The sequence below is a fragment of the Solenopsis invicta genome, chromosome 7 (genome assembly GCF_016802725.1).
Source record: "Solenopsis invicta isolate M01_SB chromosome 7, UNIL_Sinv_3.0, whole genome shotgun sequence".
Classification (NCBI taxonomy): domain Eukaryota; kingdom Metazoa; phylum Arthropoda; class Insecta; order Hymenoptera; family Formicidae; genus Solenopsis; species Solenopsis invicta.
This window is the reverse complement of record NC_052670.1, coordinates 16787158-16808804: the sequence shown is the minus strand read 5'-3', so window position 1 is coordinate 16808804 and position 21647 is coordinate 16787158. Positions and strand designations below refer to the sequence as shown.

General features: G+C 32.1%; 1 protein-coding gene across 8 annotated transcripts in view; it reads left to right on the top strand.

Annotated features, from left to right (window-relative positions):
* The first annotated feature begins 3472 nt into the window (after positions 1–3472).
* LOC105199687 (dynein heavy chain, cytoplasmic) overlaps positions 3473–21647 on the top strand; it is a 38327-nt gene continuing 20152 nt past the window's right edge. For 4 of the 8 annotated variants that reach the window (XM_039451672.1, XM_039451674.1, XM_039451670.1 and 1 more), the window contains exons 1-10: positions 3473–3716; positions 9376–10988; positions 12611–12746; positions 12815–13188; positions 13435–13470; positions 14748–14819; positions 14958–18308; positions 18659–19053; positions 20200–20510; positions 20594–20682. In XM_039451672.1, coding sequence (XP_039307606.1) covers positions 3473–3716; positions 9376–10988; positions 12611–12746; positions 12815–13188; positions 13435–13470; positions 14748–14819; positions 14958–18308; positions 18659–19053; positions 20200–20510; positions 20594–20682 — 6621 coding nt within the window. The remainder of the gene's footprint in view (positions 3717–9375; positions 10989–12610; positions 12747–12814; positions 13189–13434; positions 13471–14747; positions 14820–14957; positions 18309–18658; positions 19054–20199; positions 20511–20593; positions 20683–21647) is intronic. The other 4 variants (XM_039451677.1, XM_039451678.1, XM_039451675.1 and 1 more) reach the window with 1 other exon arrangement.

Below are 21647 nucleotides of genomic sequence, written 5' to 3'. Positions count from 1 at the left end.
TCACTAAACTGTTGAGTCTGCTGAACACAGCCTTTGTTCATCGAGCGGCGAACGTAATTGGTTGGATCCACAAGTAAGCGGGGATTCAGACCTTGGCGGAAAAGCAAAAAGCAGAAAGCAGAGAGCCAATTAAAACTTGCGCTGGTAGTATATAGTTTCAATATTCTGCTACAGACTGTACCTTCTTACTACCAGCGCGAGTTCTGATTGGCTTTCTGCTTTCTGCTTTCTGCTTTTCCGCCAAGGTGTGAATTCTCCCTAAGAACTAATCACGTTCTCAACTTTTGTTATAGTTGCGCGTTCAGAAACGCATCAAAAGATAAGTGTCGCATCTATGGCTGCGTTCAGATTCCCCACCCGAGTGCACCCAGGAACCTAAAGAGCGTTCAGATTCCTTTAGAGTGCCCCTACCGGACATTAGGTGGGTCGTTCACTTTATCACTCTGTCTATCCCGAGAGAGTGGAAAAACCACATGGGTCCTTGAGCCGGGTGAAACGGGTGGGTGACGTAAAGGTGCGTTCCAAAATGTATCGCTATAAAAATTTCTATATATTTGTGATAAAGCTCGTATATTTAAAACAAATTTAAAATAAAAAAATAAATTTAATTTAAAATATTATAGTAAATAAAAATTAAAATGTATAAATAGAATAAAGAAAAACGTTAATAACCAAGTAAAGTTTAAACGTTTTGTTTATTATTCTGTTTATGTAATTACAGATTAATAAATATTAATCTTTTATTCTATTAATGTAAGGTTTCTTGGTCTACAGTCTCACAAAACCGTTATATAAATATTTATATTTGAGATTATTATGTTAAAGATTTTTAGTATTATTAAATATTTTCTGATACTAATAAAATATACTGTTTGTTTTCTGTTCCTGAACTCCCTGAATTAGTGTGCACTTAAAGTGAAATAGATATATATTTGAAAGTTAGTGAAAACAAGAAGGAACGTTCCAATGCAGTCTAGTGCAGGAATAGAAAACAAGCCTATACATATAATAGATGATATGCGCAATATATATCTTCATCTAATTTGTTAAAATAAAAATTTATTTTCATTGTTTAAATTGATTCGTCCTATTCTACTAACATTTAATTTTCATCTACTTTAGCTATATTGATAAAAATATTCATAGTAAAATATTTATGTATTATCTTTATCGTTTATCTTAATTTATTATGTAATTTATTCCGAATCTGAGATATTTATGTTACTATTTCTCAGCGTTATTTGCTAAACACACCCAATGTTTGAGAGTGCGTTCAGATTCCATAAACCACTAGGGAGCTTTTCATTAGCTCCGCCCATTTACCCAGTCACCCAGAGATCACTCACCGGGTGGAGAATCTGAACGCAGCCTATAATGTAGAGTCCTATATAAAGAGAGAAGCGACATTGAACCCCCACCACAACCTTCAGTATCCAATTGAGTCCTCCACCGCCATTTTGGGACCGCTCTAACGTCATCAAACACCATTCGTATCATTCTACAAACAGCTGTGGTCACAATACGGCTACTCGCTTAGCCAATCAAGTATCAATCAGATTACCAATCAGAGCTTTGGACATCAATGTCGCTTCTCTCTTTATATAGGACTCTAGTGTGATTAGTGGCACACCAGTGTGTATTTCCGAACGCAGCTTATCTTATACTTCTACGGTTCCATCAGGTTCCACCATGCATCATGGTCGCATGGTCTCAGGCAGTGATTGAGTCACGGAACATATACTAGGACGAGTCTAGTATATGTTCTGTGGAGTGAGTGGTAGCGGTCGGTAGTCGGTAGCGTGGTGGGAATAGACATGGTGTGCCAGCGTTTCGGAAGTCACGCCCCTTTTGTCATCGAGGTGGTCGTTCGGCAAACAGGCTGGCAACTGCGAAAAACTAAATGTTTTATGATATGAGGTTACTACAACTGTTTTCATTGTATCTTTGTCACACCGTATGATATATGCGTTGTATCCTTGTCTCTCCTTCGTTTTCCACTTCCTAATTTGGAGTTTGGAGTACGCGAAAAATCGAGGAGCTCGTAATTCACAATTTTTTATGTGAAATTTAATAAAAATGCGGTGTATTGTAAAATCGTGTGCAAATAATACAACAGATAATCTCTGAAAAGTAAGTTTCTTCCATTTACCGAAGAATGAAATTATGCGTGAGGGCTGGCTTCGAAATATCAGGGAGGTTGATATATTAATAAATATATATAATAATAAATATTTATCATAAAAATTTTTTATAAATATTATAAAAATATTTTATACATATTTTATATATATGACGAAAAAAGATTATAAAAATCTTTATTAAAAATATTGTTAAAATATTTTCTAAAATATTGGTCGCGACTTGGATGTATGACCGCTTCGGAAAGCGGTCCTAAAAAAATTCCTAAGAATGGAATTTCTTTTGCAAAAATTGTTTTTTAAAATATAGAAATATTGTTTTACTCATTGGGATTATGTGATGTAATATAATATTTATGCGGATATTTCGAACATTTTCAAAATAATTATCATAAATCATAAATATTTTTGAAACATTTATGATAAATATTTATGATCAGTCCAATTTACGGCCATAAAAACATTTATTAAATGTTTTGATAAATGTTTATAAAATATTAAAATAAATATTATAAATATTTAGTAAATATTTTATAAATATTTTATGCTATCTGGGAAATCATTATTTGAGATTGACATATCATTTTGATAGAAATAATATGCGATGTGAATACTCAAACGTTTGTTTGAGTATAAGACTGTTATATTAAAATGTATTATTAAAATATATTGAATGTAGATATTATTAAAATGTATTATTAAAATGTATTAATAAAATGAATTAAAATGTATATAACATACAGATTTTGACATTTTCAGAAGTCTATTCTTTTACTGTATATAAAAGTTTTTTTTTTTCATATTAATAAAAGTCGTTTATTATTATTCTTTATTATATTGTTTTTCTTTTATTATTATGCATCCTTTATACATTTTATTTCATTATCTTAAATATTGCATTTGTTAAGTAAAATTGACCAGAAACAATCAATCATGGTCGGTACTAAATCAGGAGATTGTGAAACTAGCTCTTATAAATTGTAATAACATTACGATACTCTAATTAGGATAAAAAAAAGTTTATTTAAAGGTCTGTGTCCGCGATGCTACCGATGCTATCGATCCGAGTTCTCAGATCGAAAAGTGTGTAGCCAATCAACTTTTAGCTTTTACGGAAAAGCGGCAAGCTGATTGATTTATACAGTTCAGTTATAACAACTTTACGGAGTTAAACAAGGTTGGTTAACCTGTTTGCCGAACGAACAGAAAATAAGCGAGAGGGGAGAGAATTAGAGAAAGACGCTCGAAACGCTGGCACACCATGTCTATTCCCACCACGGTCGGTAGCAGTCAGTAGCGATTAGTGGCAAGCAGTGGCAAGTACATATACCGGCATGGGCGATTCCTTGGACGGTTCCGGGGAACCGTCCCCGGAGTCGCAAAACGTTGCAATTGTTGAGTTCCCGACATTCGCCAGTTATTTGCGCAAGGCTGTCACCGTGTTGCTACCGGACGAGGATGCAGTACCGCCCGCGTTCAATTTGGCGCTCGAGGATCGCTATAATCAGGACTGCATCCGCAAGTTCCTCGGCGACTCGCAAGTCAGCTCGCTCTACGTACAGAGGAGCTCGAGCAAAGGTGAGCGTGTGCGATCGATCGATCCCTATTCTTCCCCTCGATGTAGTTTTCTATGAGCTAAAGAGGATCGGAGCGCTGTCAGCGACCGGTGCGATACGTTAATTCGATCGTCGACGGCGGCGCGTGCAACGGTACATTGTGCAGCACGTATGTTGCGGGACGAAAAGAAGCAACGCGTCTCGCAAAATCAATCGCGAGTCCCACGCCCCGCTCTCCCGAATATGACTCACTCGAGCTGATGAGATCGATATGCGCGATGTATCAGCGATTGTCATAGGCGACGCATTTTTGCTCCACATTTCTTCATGATGATCTCGCGATTCCGTCGATTTTCTCACGCCTGTGCGAGCTTACATTACGCGTTGGCGAACACACCAGCGGTAACGGGTGGTTTGATAACAAGCCCGATTCTTAGATTCTGACGTGTTTGTACAAACAATAATCTACATACAAATCCGTCAGATTCATGATCCTGCTAGTAAACATTCCTCTAAATATATGTGTGTGTATGTGTGTGTGTGTGTGTGTGTGTGTGTGTGTGTGTGTGTGTGTGTGTGTGTGTGTGTGTGTATATATATATATATATATATATATGTATGCTAATAATGAACATTACAACTCCGGTAAAATCTCGCGAAAAACACGCGATTGGAAAAATCATGTTAATTAGTTCCTTTTAATTAATTAGTTCCTTTTTTTAACTTTTATAAAAGAAAACTTCATGCACAATCACAAAATTACAAAACTTTACAAGCAATAGATTATAAAGTTAATAGAAAAAGTTGTAACAGTCACTTTGACCACGACCACCATTCTAGTGTTAAATATGTATGAAATTTTATGTATTATATGTATAAATCAGTCATCTAAGAAACAACATAGGATCACTACATCACTTGTTGAACAATTACGAGTAAATAACGTTTAAGAAAAATATTAAAATAATAATTTTGAAGTATTAAATTGCAAATTAAATGATTGTTTTTATGAATTATATAATTTCTTTATATAATTTTTATATAAATTTAATTAAAATATTTTTTACTTGAAAATATAATTGTTTTTATTTGTTTATTTGACTGGTTCAATTTTTTATTTCTTCAATGATTGATGCAGTGATCTTAGGTTAATGTTTATCGAAAATGAGATATTCCCTGAGGATATTTAGAAGGAAGACACCATATGCTTTTCTTAATTATCAGGCTTACAAACTATTATTTACATGAAAACACAAGTGATTGTATTTACTTTGTACCGAGGGGGAATTCACAACCCAAAATTTTGTACACCAATGCCGATTTTTGGCATTGCTGTAAAACACTGCCGACATTTTTGTACACTGCCGACAATGCTTATTGTTAGTCAATGCCTACAATGCCGTCAATCCTATATTAAAATTAAGGCAATGCCATGCAATTATGAACACTACCGCGTGCCCATTATCATACGCCAATGCCTGCACAAGAATTCTAAAGCTTTCCCGAAGTATTCAAAAATTTTTGTGCTCAACCCCATGATCGAAAAACCGACTCTGAAATGAGCTCACCACTCCCCAACCACTGACGACAATGCCGTCAATATTATAGATCACTGCTTTTTTCGGCAGTCCACTGCCGAAATTTTGTACACCAATGCCGGCTGTGAATTTCCCCTCGCTTTGTACTCTATAAAAACACTCAATAATAAATTACTTCAACATACTAGAATTTAACCCTTAAACACATAAGTGGGTTTAAGAGATCCCATATGAAGTTTCAAATGCTTGCTGTGTGAAGATGGAATGAGATAGAAGGTTTGGACTAGGATGTAAAAAAAGTTTAAAAACTCCTCTTTTGATTGATATAGTTGATCAACTTCTTTGGTCAACTAGAATTTGAACGGCTTGGCAGCAAAGTTTTGTTAGTGTCAATGCAACTCATATAGTGTGTGAATGAAACTTTTTTGTGAGTAATCATGTGTTAAAAAACTGGACAAAACACGTTCAAACAGATCCATTTACGTATATTATTCTGTCTAAAGTTAAAATACTATAGTGCCGTGAAAGACAGGATTTTTGTATAGGGTCCGAAATATATTATGAAACACATCAATTTTCAATTTTAAACACCTTGAATTTATGAAAAATACTTTATATTTGCCTTGTTACATAAGTATATTTTTTAATAGAAATGGCAGTGACGTAATTTTTTTTTGAAAATATATTTTTAGTTTTAAAACGCCGTATTATAAAGTCTTTAAAAGTTTTTTTGTTGCAAAGATATAATTTTTTTTAAAAAGTGGATTTTTAGACAAAACCACATATTCTCCTTGTTATATAATTTTACTTTTTAAAAGAAATGACAATAACATATATTTTTTTAAAGTATGACTCTTTAGCTTTAAAACACCGTATTTGAAAGTCCTTAAAAGTTTTTTATTGTGGAGATATGATTTTTTAAAAGAAAAGTGGATTTTTGAACAATTTCTAATTTTTGTTTAATAGTTTTTCTTTTATAACATAACAATAAGTCATTTTTTGGCAATATTGATTATGCAGTCACATTTCTGAGATTCTGAACTGTTATATGAAAAAAAGATTGTTGAAAAATGTTGATTAAAACCAAAGTTATAAAAGTTGAAAAAGTCTCCCAGACCCAAAAATGTGTTTACATATTTTATGGGATCGGTGTGTTTAAGGGTTAATGTTGAGTTTTTTTTATGAATTGCATATTTTTTAACAATAAATTAAATATCTTTTTTAGATGCATTTTGTTATTTTATATATCTCTTATCTTTAGAAGAATATGTCACTATACTTAGAGGAAAGTTGTCAATACTAGATCTAAAGCAGCATCTTCTTTGCTGAAAACTAAACATTGCACTGGAACTCAGATAGAACGAATATTATATGAATGCTCTATAAATATTTATTAAGAATGTTCTATAAAATGTATGAAAAATACAGTCAAATGGTATGTTCATATTCAAATAGTACAATTATAAACATTCTATGTATATAAAACATTCTGTAGAATATTTTATACAACATTTCATAAAATATTTAACACATTTTTATATAGAACACTTTGCAAATAAAATATGGCTCTATAAAAATATGGCTCTTTCTAACATACATATATATGATTCTTGCCTTTAGTTCTTTACTGAATTTAAATGTATAATTAATGTAATACTTTGCTGTAATTAATTTGTTAATGTAATTGTTTTAAATGCATTTAAATTCAATGAACTAAAGCAAGTACTAACGAATTTTACATTAGTTGCAAATTTGTTTTTCTTCTGTTTTGAACACATTCATTATTGATATTAACAAATTTGAAATAATCTATCTATGATCCAAATATTTTCTGAATACAATATTATATGTATACTCATAGAGCATTCCATTTAATATTTCGAAATTAAGAACATTTGTCTCTTAAAAATATTTATAGAATATTCTGTGCTGTCTAAGAATAGCGATAAAAATATAATCTGTTTAGGTAATTAAAGAAATAAAAATTCATACATTCTGATTTTTTCTATATAAAATCTTGCTAAATATGAATTTTTAAAAAGGAAGAAAATAAAGTTTGCACAATTTTCTTTTGTAAATTGTATGTTTGTAAACAGTAATAAATATAATTGTTGATAATACTAGATTATTTTACATATTTGTAATTTTCTAAAACTGTTTTGTTTATTTTTTTTTTCATAGTTTTCTCGTAGTATGGTTGAAAATACAATCGCTGTGCAACATAAAATCGCTGTACTCTCCATGAGAATAGATAGTAACTATTAAATGTTTTTCTACAAAGTTGACAATTTCATGAATTTTGTTATATTTTTTTTAATATTTTATGGTTGAAAAAATAGCATCGGATAAGTTCGTGTATATAATAAGCTACCCCCCCCACCTCTCCCTGAAAGAAAACAAAGTGGGAGTTAAATTTTAACCTTTTAATTTCATAAACTTTGTTGTTTACATCAAAATATTTTTTATTATGGTTTTTAATTTATTTTATAATTCCTTCCCTATGGGACTGTGTCTGAATTCTGCCATTACTCTTTACTGTACCAATTTTGTAGCTCAATTTCTCAGATACTTTTTAGGTTATGTTGCAAAAACATTAATACAAAATACGAAACAGTATTATAAAAACTACTATACCATCTTATAGAAAACACCTTTTAGTTTATATTCATGTTTTTAAAGTTTTATTTTTGTTTATGAAATATTAAAAAACAAAGTAGTATTTTGATGATTTTCTTCTACACTTATCTTTCTTAAGATATAATCTGTTATATAACATCTTTAGAAGAATATAATTACACTTACAGAATTTTTTAATTTAAAAATCTTATTTTATGCATACGAAAATGTTCATTTCATGGAGGAACAATATAAATCAGTTTTTGTTGAAATTTAAATATCAGAAGATTCGGAATCAAAGGAGGTATATATTTCTTTCAGATATATTAGTATTCCTTTCTTAGATAACAGATTTATAAAACTGCCATTTATCAAAAACATCATAAGTCAGTGACTGTGTTTTCTTTATATTGTATTCTACAAAAATATACTTCATAATGGACTTTAACATACTAGATTAATGCTATGAATTTGTTTTTTTTTTTTTTTTTTTTTTTTATAAATTGCGTATTTTCAACAAAAGTTAAATATCTTCCGATACAATCCATTATTTTATGACATCCTTAAAATTTGTCATTACATTTACAGAATTTCCTAATGAAAAACTTTATTTTATACAAAAATAGACTGAGACTGGGTTAAGTTACTTTGTAGAAGTAATTAATTATAAGTACAGTTTTTCTCTCAAAAAATAATTATTGTTACAAAAATTACTAATTTTGAAATAGTAACACATTATAGTTACAGTTATTTAAAAGGTATCTTTTAGTTACTTTTTAGTTAATTTTTTTGTAATATTTTTTTTATACATAGCTATTTTATAAATACAAGAATCTTGTATTTCTAACATTATTAAATTATTTTATTTATTATAATAAACATTCGGTTATATAGTGCATAATTTTGCATATAATGAATTATATTGTTTTAAGAACTTAAGACTAAAGTATATTTAAAATATTAATAGAATTAGTAACTTATAATAAATTAATATCTATATATATGCTTATAATATATTATTAAAAGTATGGGTATAACGTTTTTCGGTTAAAAAGTTCACCAAATTTAAACTTGGTGATAAAATTATCATTAATAAAATTTGAGACTTGTTTGAAAAAATAAAGTCTCAACTTCAATGATAGCTGTTCTTGAAGATGATTTATTACTTCAATCTACTGTACTGTATACAATACATAGTCGACGAATAAGTTTTAAACAAAGTAACTACAAAAGTAACTAAATTAGGTATTATAGTTATCAAAGAAATACAATTAAGTTAAGTTACAGGTATATATAGAATGAAAAAAAACGAAGTTACCGTTATTAAAAAGAAGTAACTCTAACTTTGTTACAAGTTGTAATGAGTTATTTCCCAACTCTGCAAAAATGGACATTTTATAGAAAAATAACATAATTTTTAATATAATATAATTGTTTTTTTATTTTTCACCTTTTCTAAAATTAATTATTGTGATTTAATTAGTAAAAAATTGAATGTTAAATGTAGTTCTTTATGTTTACTTGCAGAAGAAGACAGTGGAGAAGGAGATGAAGACAAGGAGAATGCTACCTATTATATATCAAACGAGATACACTTTACAAACCCGAAAATGGTCTCTTTAGTTCTATCAAAACGTGGAATTGTTGTTGAGGCTGATAAATCCATTCACTCGCAAGTGCGTTTGATCACCTTTTCTGACGGACCACCGTATGAAACTCTGCATGCTATAAGCAAGACCATGGCACCTTATTTTAAGAGTTATGTCAAGGAGACAGGTCGCGCCCACAGGGACGGGGATAAAATGGTGCCGTTGGTAGAGAAGAAAATTGCGGAGCTCGAGATGGGACTGCTGCATTTACAGCAGAATATCGATATCCCTGAAATCTCGTTGCCTGTTCATCCAATTGTCGCGCAGGTCATTAAGCAATGTGAGGAGGAGGGTCGTAAGCCGAAAGTCGCCGATTTCGGCGATAAGGTCGAGGACTCGACGTTCCTGAATCAATTGCAGAACGGTGTCAACAGGTGGATAAAAGAAATCCAGAAGGTAACGAAGTTAAACCGCGATCCAGAATCGGGAACAGCTCTCCAGGAAATATCATTCTGGCTGAATCTCGAAAGAGCGTTACATCGTATTCAGGAGAAGCGGGAAAGCATTGAGATTTCCCTAACGCTCGATATACTCAAGCACGGCAAGCGATTCCACGCCACCGTCAGCTTCGACACCGACACTGGCTTGAAACAGGCACTTGCCACTGTCAACGATTACAATCCACTGATGAAAGATTTCCCTATCAACGACCTACTGTCGGCTACTGAATTGGAACGAATACGCAGCAGCGTGCAACAGATATTCATGCATCTAAGAAAAATTAGGAGCACGAAATATCCCATTCAGAGAGTGTTGAGATTGGTAGAAGCTATCTCGAGAGACTTGGGGCAACAGTTGCTCAAGGTACTAGGCACACGACGCTTAATGCACATCCCGTTCGATGATTTCGAGAAAGTCATGGCTCAATGTTTCGAAGTGTTCACCACTTGGGACGACGAGTATGACAAGCTCACGGGGTTATTGAGGGACGTCGTAAAGAAAAAACGTGATGAGCACATGAAGATGGTATGGCGAGTACTGCCGGCGCATAAGAAGCTACAGTCGAGAATGGAGCATATGCGCCGCTTCCGACGACAGCACGAACAGCTGAGGACAGTGATAGTCCGTGTGCTTAGACCTACTGTACGCCAAAACAGCAATAATTCCACTATGGAGAACGCTGATAACGACAACGTAAAGGTAGAATTCGCTCTGGATGCCGCCGACGCAAATGCCATCAGTGAAGTTAACTTGGCGTATGAGAATGTGAAGGAAGTGGATTGTCTGGACATTACCAAGGAAGGACAGGAATCTTGGGACGCCGCTGTGCATAGATATGAGGAGCGCATTGAGCGCGTGGAGGCGCGGATTACGGCTCACCTCCGTGATCAATTGGGCACGGCCAAGAACGCGAATGAAATGTTCAGAATATTTTCACGATTTAACGCACTCTTTGTACGACCGCATATTCGGGGCGCTATTAGAGAATATCAAACGCAACTTATACAGAGAGTCAAAGATGATATTGAGGCACTGCACGAAAAATTCAAGGTATTAAATATTAATAGTTTATTTAAATATTAATATTAAGGATTTGATTTTTTTTGTTGCGTTGATTTTTTAAGAAATTTTTAGGAATTTCTTTAGGAAAGTAGGTAAATATTTTAAAAAAATTTTTTCTTTGTACTTTGTTAATGTTTGAAAATCTTTATGCTTTTAAAACTTTATTTTTTTTTATTTTTTTAAATGAAAATATGAAACAATTTATTAAGAAGATTTGTTTGATCTTTGCACACTTGCATTGGTGATTGTGATTTTGAATCGCCTAGCTACATTAAAGTTAAAAACTCAAACTAAAATCAAAATTTATTTTAATTAAAACATTTATAGTTGTTGTTAAAACCAGAATTTTTTGTTTTGCCTAATAAATAAACTGTATGCAAAAAAGTTCAATTTTTACATTATTTTTTTATTCCTAAAAAGTATTAAAAATTAAGTGTAGAGTTAAAATGAGTATATTGTCAATAAATTATTATATTATCTTTTATTTAAAAAATAAGAAATTAATGTTTAAACAATAATAAATAAAGAACAAAAAATAAATTTTAAAAAATATTTATTTTCCTAAAAAAAGAATTCCTAAAAACTTATTATTAAAAAATTAATGAGAGAAGGCAGAAAGTAGAAAATACCCTTATATCTTACACTACCATTTAAAAGTTTCAGTACGCTTAAAATTTTTTTGCATTTCACTAATTGTAAAAATTAAGTATCTCAATAAAAAAATCACAGAAAATCTTTTAAAATTTTAAAGAGGGAAGGTAAAGCTTTGATTGTATTTTTTAGTTTCTATTTTTTTGTCTCTATGATGTTTTGTTTTTAAATTACATATAATAAAATAGAAAATTGTTTTATTATCAATCTTTTTTATTTTGCTATAGTTTGAGAAAATATAAAAAATTAACAAATTTTTAGGTAAACCTCCTAAACATTAAAATCCTTTTTTTTTAAAAATTAATATGATTTTTCGCAATGATATGAAACTTTAAAAAAATTTTTTTTTATTTAGTTTTGATTAGATGTTTTTTAATTTTAAAGTTAAAGAGTTTACGAAAAAAAAGAAAAAAGTAAAAAATATTATAATGTTATGTTAATTACATAAATATTGTCAAAATTTTTTAAAGGTTTTTTTTATATTTTTTGTGAAATGCGAGAAAATCTGAAACATGCTAAAACTTGAACAGTAACGCTTTGTAAAGATGTATTACACATTTTCAAAATAATAAAAAAATTGCAAATTGTTCTATATTTAAAATTAAAATTAATGCAAAAAATTTGTGGGACGATTTTCTACCTGAATCAAAAATCATTTCAATAAGAAATAAAATGTACTTTATTGGAGATATAATTAAAAAATAATAACAAAAATCTAATTTGTTATTCAAAATTTATTTTTAATATCAAATAAAATAAAGAAGAAAAATATGTTTTTAAATAAAAATATATTACCACAACTTTTATACGTATATAGTTTATTTCAAGTATAAATGTCAACACAATTCCACAATTTTAATTTACTTTGCAGGGATTGTACGTATACATCATTAACTATAATAGATGTATTTGCATAAGTAAATAAATGCATTTTAGTGATTGTGAAAAATTCTTCGTAGGTTCAATATGCGCAAAGTAAATGCTGTAGAATGAGCATGGTGAGAGATTTACCACCTGTAGCTGGATCGATAATATGGGTCAAACAAATCGATTATCAATTGACAATGTATTTGAAACGTGTTGAAGATGTCTTAGGTAATCTTTCATAGTCTTTGAATTATAGAAAATATTTTTTTAGCTTATTATTATATGCGTATGTTTAGGTAAAGGATGGGAAAGTCATATTGAAGGGCAAAAATTGAAAGCCGACGGAGATAGCTTTCGTATGAAACTATCTACGCAAGAGATCTTCGATGATTGGGCGCGCAAGGTGCAAGCGCGAAATCTTGGTGTAACCGGGCGTATCTTTACGATTGAGAGCGTGCGTTCAAGAACAGGGCGCGGCAATGTATTAAAACTGAAAGTAAATTTCCTCCCCGAGATTATTACGCTGTCTAAAGAAGTGAGGAATTTGAGGAATCTCGGATTTCGCGTGCCTCTGCCTATCGTGAATAAGGCTCATCAGGCTAATCAATTATATCCCTTTGCCATCAGTCTCATTGAAAGCATCAGAACTTATGAGAGAACATTAGAGAAGGTAAGACGATTGATAATAATAGTTTTAAGATCCGTTATCTGGAAGTTGACTAATTACTAGCAACTGATAGATTTCATTTTTTCTGGGTATTTTCGCACTTTATGAAATATTATAATGATATAGGCAACTTAAAGCTTTAAAGTCTAAACATATGATAGATTACGATAGGGTAATAGTGTCAGATGTTGAAGAGTAAATGTTAGAATAATCGATATCTCTAATTTCTTGGATCTCCAATATTTTTAGCTTACCAATCGGAGTCCCCATTGTCCCGCACTAAAGGTAGTCATATTTGACGCTTCCAGGAATTATGCATCTTGCCTATATTTATATATATATGCAAATGCATTATTGTGTGCCTGCTTAGCTATCGTAGATAAATCTGTAATGCAAGACAACATATCATATTTATTTTTCATTCATTTTTAATTCATACTGATTTATTTATTTAACGAATGTTACATCAATTATTTTCTAATATATGTAGGCTTGTACGGATGTGCGGGAGGTCGAAAGCCACGAAAATATAAATTATAAAATTTGTAAATTCTAAATTTTTAATTTTGTATATTCTAAAAGATAATAAGAAAAAATAAATATATAAATAAACATTTTTAAACTAATTCATGAAAGCGGATACTGAAAAAATACAATTATAAATTTACAATTGAAGGATTTCTCACAAAAACCAAACAAGTTTATTTTTAAAGCAATCTGTTATGGCGCTAAATCGTTTTCTATCATTATGATAAATTTTCTTTTAGCAAAAATCAAATAACAAACAGGAAATATGAATATAAATAGTAAAATTTCTGCAAAAATTAATCCAGGGTTTTTTAATATTAAAATATTAATCAAAGCTTAAAATTTTATTTTTATACCTATTGTATCCGAAAAAAATAATTATTTATATAAAAAATATACATATTTTTGTTAAAAAAATTTGTAAAATTTTGTAAATTAGAAAAAAATATTGTTTTATACTCAAAATAATATTTTCTTTTTTATTTTGAACATTATTAATGTTATAAAGAAGGTTAATGTAAAATATTATGGGATAAATAAATAATAAATAATAAAATTCCCATAAAAACCAAACAAGTCCAGAAGTTTATTTTTTTCTTTTAAATGGGTCCTCAAAATATTAATCGAGACCTACAATTTTATTCTTATACAATACCTATCATGTTTGGAGAAAAAATACCATATTTATACAATGAATAGTTTAAAGATAAGAAGTTTTTTGTTTTCTATTAATTTAATTTTATAAACTTGTTTGGTTTTTTTTTGTAGAAAATCCTTCAATTATAATTCTAATTAAAGATTTTAACAAATGAGGCTATCCGCATGTCCGGGAGTTGCTTGGGAGCGATATAATACATTGAGTCTATTTGATATCAACATCATAAATATATTATATGATAATCTTATCTATTAAATTTTTAAGTATGCATACTTCTAAGTTTGGTATTGAATGATAACTTGTAATTTACGTTGCATAATTGTGTTTATTACTTACATTGCAAATTAAAAAAAATTAATTAAAAATATTTTCTTAGATTGAGGACAAAGCTAGTATTATACCCTTGGTCGCTGGTATGCGTAAAGATGTCTTAACATTGATCTCTGAGGTAAGCCAACGTTTTATAAAGGATATAAAATTTTTAGTATATTCGTTATTCTATATTCGTATATCTATATTTGCTTTCTATATAAATACTATGCATTTCTAATCTTATAATATAACTGTATTGATTGTCTTTATATAGGGTATTGCACTAGTTTGGGAAAGCTACAAACTCGATCAATACGTACAGCGTTTATCGGATGCTGTTGTATCATTCCAAGAAAGAGTAGAAGATCTTTTGGTTGTGGAAGAACAATTGGACGTTGATGTTCGTTCTCTGGAAACATGTCCTTACTCTGCAAACACATTCGCCGATATATTATCCAAGATACAGAAATCAGTAGATGAATTATCTTTGAAGAATTATTCCAACTTACATATTTGGGTAGCGAGACTCGATGAAGAAGTAGAAAAAAATTTGGCTGCCAGATTGGAAGCTGGAATAAAAGCGTGGACCGATGCTCTGACCGGTCATAAGAAGGAAGTTGATCTGAGTATGGATACGGATGCTCCTGCACAACCGACGCATAAACCTGGCGGCGATCCTAAAATTCAAAATCAGATCCATGAAGTCCGAATCACCAATCAGACTATGTATTTGTATCCTAGTATTGAAGACGCGAGATTCCAGATAATGCAACAGTTGTTTGCATGGCAAGCAATTGTTACCTCGCAGGTTCGTCTACAAAGTTCGAGATATCAAGTTGGGCTAGATAAACCCGAATCAGGCACATACAGAAATTTACTTACAAAACTACCTACTGGAAAGCAACCATTGGAAGCGGCATATGAAGCAGTCGAATTCAAGATGAAGGATGTTGCGGATTACGTTGATCAGTGGCTACGCTATCAGGCTCTTTGGGATCTGCAGCCGGGTAATCTTTATGGCAAATTGGGCGAAAATATTAACTTATGGATGAAGTGCCTCAATGATATAAAGAAGACAAGAACCACGTTTGATACATCTGACACGCGACGTGAATTTGGACCTGTGATTATAGACTTTGCAAAGGTGCAGAGTAAAGTATCTTTAAAATACGATTCGTGGCATAAAGAAACTTTGGGCAAATTTGGAACGCTTTTGGGTAATGAGATGGCAAGCTTTCATTCTCAAGTATCGAAATCTAGAAGCGATCTAGAACAGCAGTCTATCGAGGCAGCTAGCACATCCGATGCAGTTGGTTTCATAACATATGTGCAATCCTTGAAACGCAAGATGAAAGCATGGGAGAAACAAGTAGACATATATCGCGAGGGTCAAAGAATACTTGAACGTCAGAGATTCCAATTTCCATCTTCGTGGTTGCATGTTGATAATATAGAGGGAGAATGGGGTGCATTTAATGAAATAATCAAACGCAAGGATACTAGCATTCAAACTCAAGTCGCATCCCTGCAAATGAAAATAGTCGCTGAAGATAAGGCTGTTGAAACGAGAACCACTGATTTTCTTAGTGACTGGGAAAGGGGCAAACCGGTGGAAGGCCATTTACGACCGGACGATGCTTTACAACAATTACAGTTATTCGAGAGTAAATTTGCTAGGCTCAAAGAAGAGAGGGATAATGTAGCCAAGGCCAAAGAGGCGTTGGAATTGCAAGAACCAGGCGGAATATCGACTAGCGAGGATAGAATGCAGGTAGTATTTGAGGAACTACAGGATTTGAGAGGAGTTTGGTCAGAACTATCAAGAATATGGGCGCAGATTGACGAAACGCGCGAGAAACCTTGGCTTTCTGTACAACCGCGAAAGTTGCGCCAGCAATTAGATACGATGATGGCGCAATTGAAAGAACTTCCAGCGAGATTAAGACAATATTCGTCGTATGAGTATGTAAAGAAGATGCTACAGAGTTATACAAAAGTGAATATGTTAATCGTAGAGCTGAAATCCGACGCGCTTAAAGAGAGGCATTGGAAACAATTAACAAAGCAGCTCAGAGTAAACTGGGTGTTAAGCGAGCTTACCCTTGGTCAAGTCTGGGACGTAAATCTTCAGAAGAATGAGAGTATAGTTAAAGATATTATCCTCGTAGCACAGGGTGAAATGGCGCTCGAGGAATTCTTGAAACAAGTACGCGAGTCGTGGCAAACATATGAATTGGATTTGATAAATTACCAAAACAAATGTAGACTGATACGCGGTTGGGATGATTTGTTCAATAAGGTGAAAGAACACATTAATTCAGTAGCAGCTATGAAGTTATCGCCATATTACAAAGTATTTGAGGAAGAAGCTTTGACATGGGAAGAGAAATTAAATAGGATTAATGCTCTATTCGACGTATGGATAGATGTACAGCGACGATGGGTTTATCTTGAGGGCATTTTTTCCGGTAGCGCAGATATCAAGACATTATTACCAGTGGAAACGTCCCGCTTCCAAAGTATTAGTTCTGAGTTTTTGGGACTGATGAAGAAAGTCTCCAAATCTCCTATGGTTACAGACGTTCTGAACATTCCTGGCGTTCAAAGAGCACTTGAACGTCTTGCCGATCTTCTTGGCAAGATACAAAAGGCACTGGGAGAATACTTGGAAAGAGAACGAACTTCTTTCCCGCGATTTTACTTTGTTGGAGATGAAGACTTGTTAGAGATTATTGGCAACAGCAAAAATGTTGCAAGATTGCAGAAGCATTTTAAGAAGATGTTTGCTGGCGTAGCCGCTATTCTATTAAATGAGGATAATACGATTATCACCGGTGTCGCTTCACGCGAGGGTGAAGAAGTTATATTCCAGAATCCAGTATCTACAGTCGATCACCCTAAGATCAATGAGTGGTTGTCACTTGTAGAGAAAGAAATGCGCGTAACGCTTGCTTCGAGCCTTGCAAAAGCGGTGCAAGATATTAAACAGTTTAAGGATGGAAATATAAATCCGCAAGCATTTATGTCGTGGTGTGATAATTATCAAGCCCAGATAATAGTTCTAGCTGCACAGATCTTATGGTCGGAAGACGTAGAAGCGGCTCTTCATGAAGCGCAAGCAGATCCGAGCAAAAACTCGTTGGAAAGAGTTCTGATCCAAGTGGAGAGTACATTGAACGTCTTGGCTGACTCTGTTCTTCAAGAACAACCACCTTTAAGAAGAAAGAAGTTAGAACATTTGATCAACGAATTTGTACACAAACGCACCGTTACCAGACGACTGATCGCTAACAGGGTTTCGAATCCAAAGGCTTTTGAATGGCTGTGCGAAATGAGATTCTACTTTGATCCTAGGCAAACGGAGGAACTTCAACAGCTCACGATACATATGGCGAACGCTAAGTTCTTTTATGGATTCGAGTATTTAGGAGTACAAGACCGACTGGTACAGACACCATTAACCGATAGATGCTACTTAACAATGACGCAAGCGTTAGAAGCTCGACTTGGTGGTTCGCCATTTGGACCAGCTGGTACAGGAAAGACTGAATCTGTGAAAGCATTAGGCCATCAGCTCGGAAGATTTGTACTAGTATTTAATTGCGACGAGACATTTGATTTTCAGGTAAATAATAAAATAGGCTTAATCTCCGGTGAAAATTTTTCTCAGAATTCTTCATATAATTTTTCAAAATTTTTGTATAAATTTTATAATTTTTTCAAAAAATTTTTCAGATTTTTTTTTACGAATTAAAATACTTTTCAGAAATGACAAAATAAAGATTTTCTTCTAATTTTTAACAATGTTAACTTTAGGATATTTTTTTTTAATATTCAAATAATAAATGTGCCACACGAGAAATATTTGCGTAATTGTGGGCGGTGGGGTACATTTGTATCTCGCCAATATAGTTAACAGTAAACAATAAAGTAAAGTGTATGTTTTATGTTTTATATTATTGTTATTTCTTATAGGCTATGGGTCGTATATTTGTTGGTCTCTGTCAAGTGGGTGCGTGGGGTTGCTTCGACGAATTTAATCGTTTGGAAGAACGGATGTTGTCTGCCGTTTCTCAACAAGTGCAAACGATTCAGGAAGCGCTCAAAAGTCAGATGGAAGGCAAAAAGGAAGGAACCCTGTGTGTCGAATTGGTTGGAAAACAAGTTAAAGTCTCTACCGACATGGCTATATTCATCACCATGAATCCTGGATACGCCGGACGTTCCAATCTACCTGATAATCTGAAGAAGCTTTTCAGGTCGCTTGCTATGACGACACCTGATCGGCAACTGATTGCCGAAGTGATGCTTTTCAGTCAAGGTTTTCGATCAGCGGAAAAATTGGCGTGTAAAATTGTGCCGTTCTTTAAGTACGTATTCAAATACATACAAGTATTTCGCAGAATTGAGAAAGTTATTTTATATTTGAAGAAATTCTTAGTTACAATAACTGAGATAAAACTGCGTGATGTATACAAAATAATTAAAATCGAGAAAAGACTAAGATTGGTTATATTATAGTTTTCAAATAATTTCTTATGTGATTTTATATACGTATTCTAGTTTTTCTAAACATTTTCTAATTTTTCTACACGTTATTACTTTCAATCTTGAAACGCAACTCTTAAATTGAACTAGAATAGTAGAATAGAATAAAATTTTTTTGTTTAACATAATCAAGAAGCAGACTTTATGATTTACATTGTAACTTACACACACACACACACACACGCACACGCACACACACAACACACAACACACACACACATCCATTCATATTTTAATTTGTTGGCTAATTAAATTTTATCTTTTTCTTATGCCTTGTGTTTATAATACTAGAAGTCGGTCTAAGAACTTGGACAGAAAAGAATTGGCTAATTGCATTAATCAGTTATTGAAGTCCGATTGCTCAGTCCTTTCTATCTGAAATCTCGGACCGATTTCTAACATCTTGAACACAAGGAATTATAACTATTAAAAAAGTCAATTTTTTTTTTAGTTTATTTGATTGCCCATCATTTGTACATATATGTACATTTCGAATTTTCGTTTGCACTTCTAATAAAATTTAGAATATATAAAGTAACTATAAAAATTAGTTGTTACAAAAAGAATTAATAGCGAATTTAATTGGACTCCACTAATGTGCACTGGTGCACATTAAAGCTGTTGTACACTGATCTAAACTAATTGTAAATGTAAAAATAAAATGCAAAAATCTCAAGTGATAAAAAGCACATTTTGTCAAACAGCACTAAAATATGTTGAGGATTTTGCGGTTTAATTTGTTTATATATTGGTATAAAGGACACATCTTTACGACGATTTGTCACAACAGCTTTACTGTGCACTAATGGGTCCAACCGAATTCGCTATTAGTTATAGAAAGAAAGGAAATGAATTGAATTTACAATTATTGAACAAATTTTGTTACAAGTAACGAGGTATTTCTCAATCCTGATACTTCTGACATTTTATGCAACAAAAACCATTTTTTATATTATAACTTCTCGTAGGCTTTGTGATGAACAGCTTTCTAATCAATCTCATTACGATTTTGGACTACGCGCACTTAAATCCGTGCTGATTTCTGCTGGAAACGTGAAACGCGATCGTATTCAAAAAATTAAAGAAGGCATGCAGAGCCGCGGTGAAGTTAACATCGACGAAGCCTCGATCGCTGAGAATCTGCCTGAGCAAGAAATACTTATTCAATCTGTTTGCGAAACGATGGTTCCCAAATTAGTTGCCGAAGATATTCCACTACTATTCAGTTTACTCAGCGATGTGTTTCCCAACGTGAATTACACCCGTGCGGAAATGAAAGGTAAATTATTATTGTAATAATGTGTGTCTTTAGAGGTAAATGATTACGTAAATTTTTATGTGAATGTATACATTTTATTCCAGGATTGAAAGATCAAATCAGGAAAGTTTGTACTGAGGAATACTTAGTATGCGGCGAAGGAGATGAACAAGGAGGTGCTTGGCAAGAAAAGGTGCATTTTTTCAATAAGAAAAGATACTTACTACTAATATTAGAGGATACTTAATTCTCATTATAATTCTAATTATCTTTTTGTGCACTATTAACAACACTAATCAAGATACTAACTATATTCAAAAAATAACTATTTTTTAACCCTTAAACACACCGGTTCTGTAAAATATGGAAACACATTTTTGGTTCTGGGAGACTTTCAACTTTGAGAAGCTATAATTTTGATTACAATCAATATTTTTCTACGATTTTTTTTTTAAACAAAAGTTCAAAATTTCAGGAGTGTGACTGCATAATCGGCATTGCCGACAAATAATTTATTGTGAAGTTATAAAAGCAAAACCATTAAGCAAAAATGAGAAATTGGTCAAAAATCCACTTTTCCTTCAAAAAATCATATCTTCGCAACAACAAACGTTTAAGGACTTTCAAATACGGCGTTTTAAAGCTAAAGAGTCACACTTTCAAAATAAAATTTGGCAAAGTCATTTCTTTTAAAAAGTATAGTTATGTAACATGGAGAATATGAGGTATTTTTGGGCATCTAAAAATCCACTTAAAAAAAAAATCATATCTTTGTAATAAAAAACTTTAAAGAACTTTACAGTACGGCGTTTTAAAGCTAAAGATTCATACTTTCAAAAAAAAATTATATTATTGTCATTTCTATTAAAAAATGTACTTATGTAACAAGGCGAATATGAAGAATTTTTTGTTAAATCGTGTCTAAAATTGAAAATTGATGTGTTTCATGATATATTTCGGAAAAACTCTTTTTTCTACAACATTTTATAGTATTCCAACTTTAGACAGAGTATATGCAAGTAACATCTGCAAATCGACCTGTTTGAACGTATTTTGTCCAGTTTTTTTTATGTAAAATACTCACAAAAAAAGTTTTACTTACACACTATATGGGTCGCATTGACCCTAACAAAACTTTGCTGCCATGCCGTTCGAATT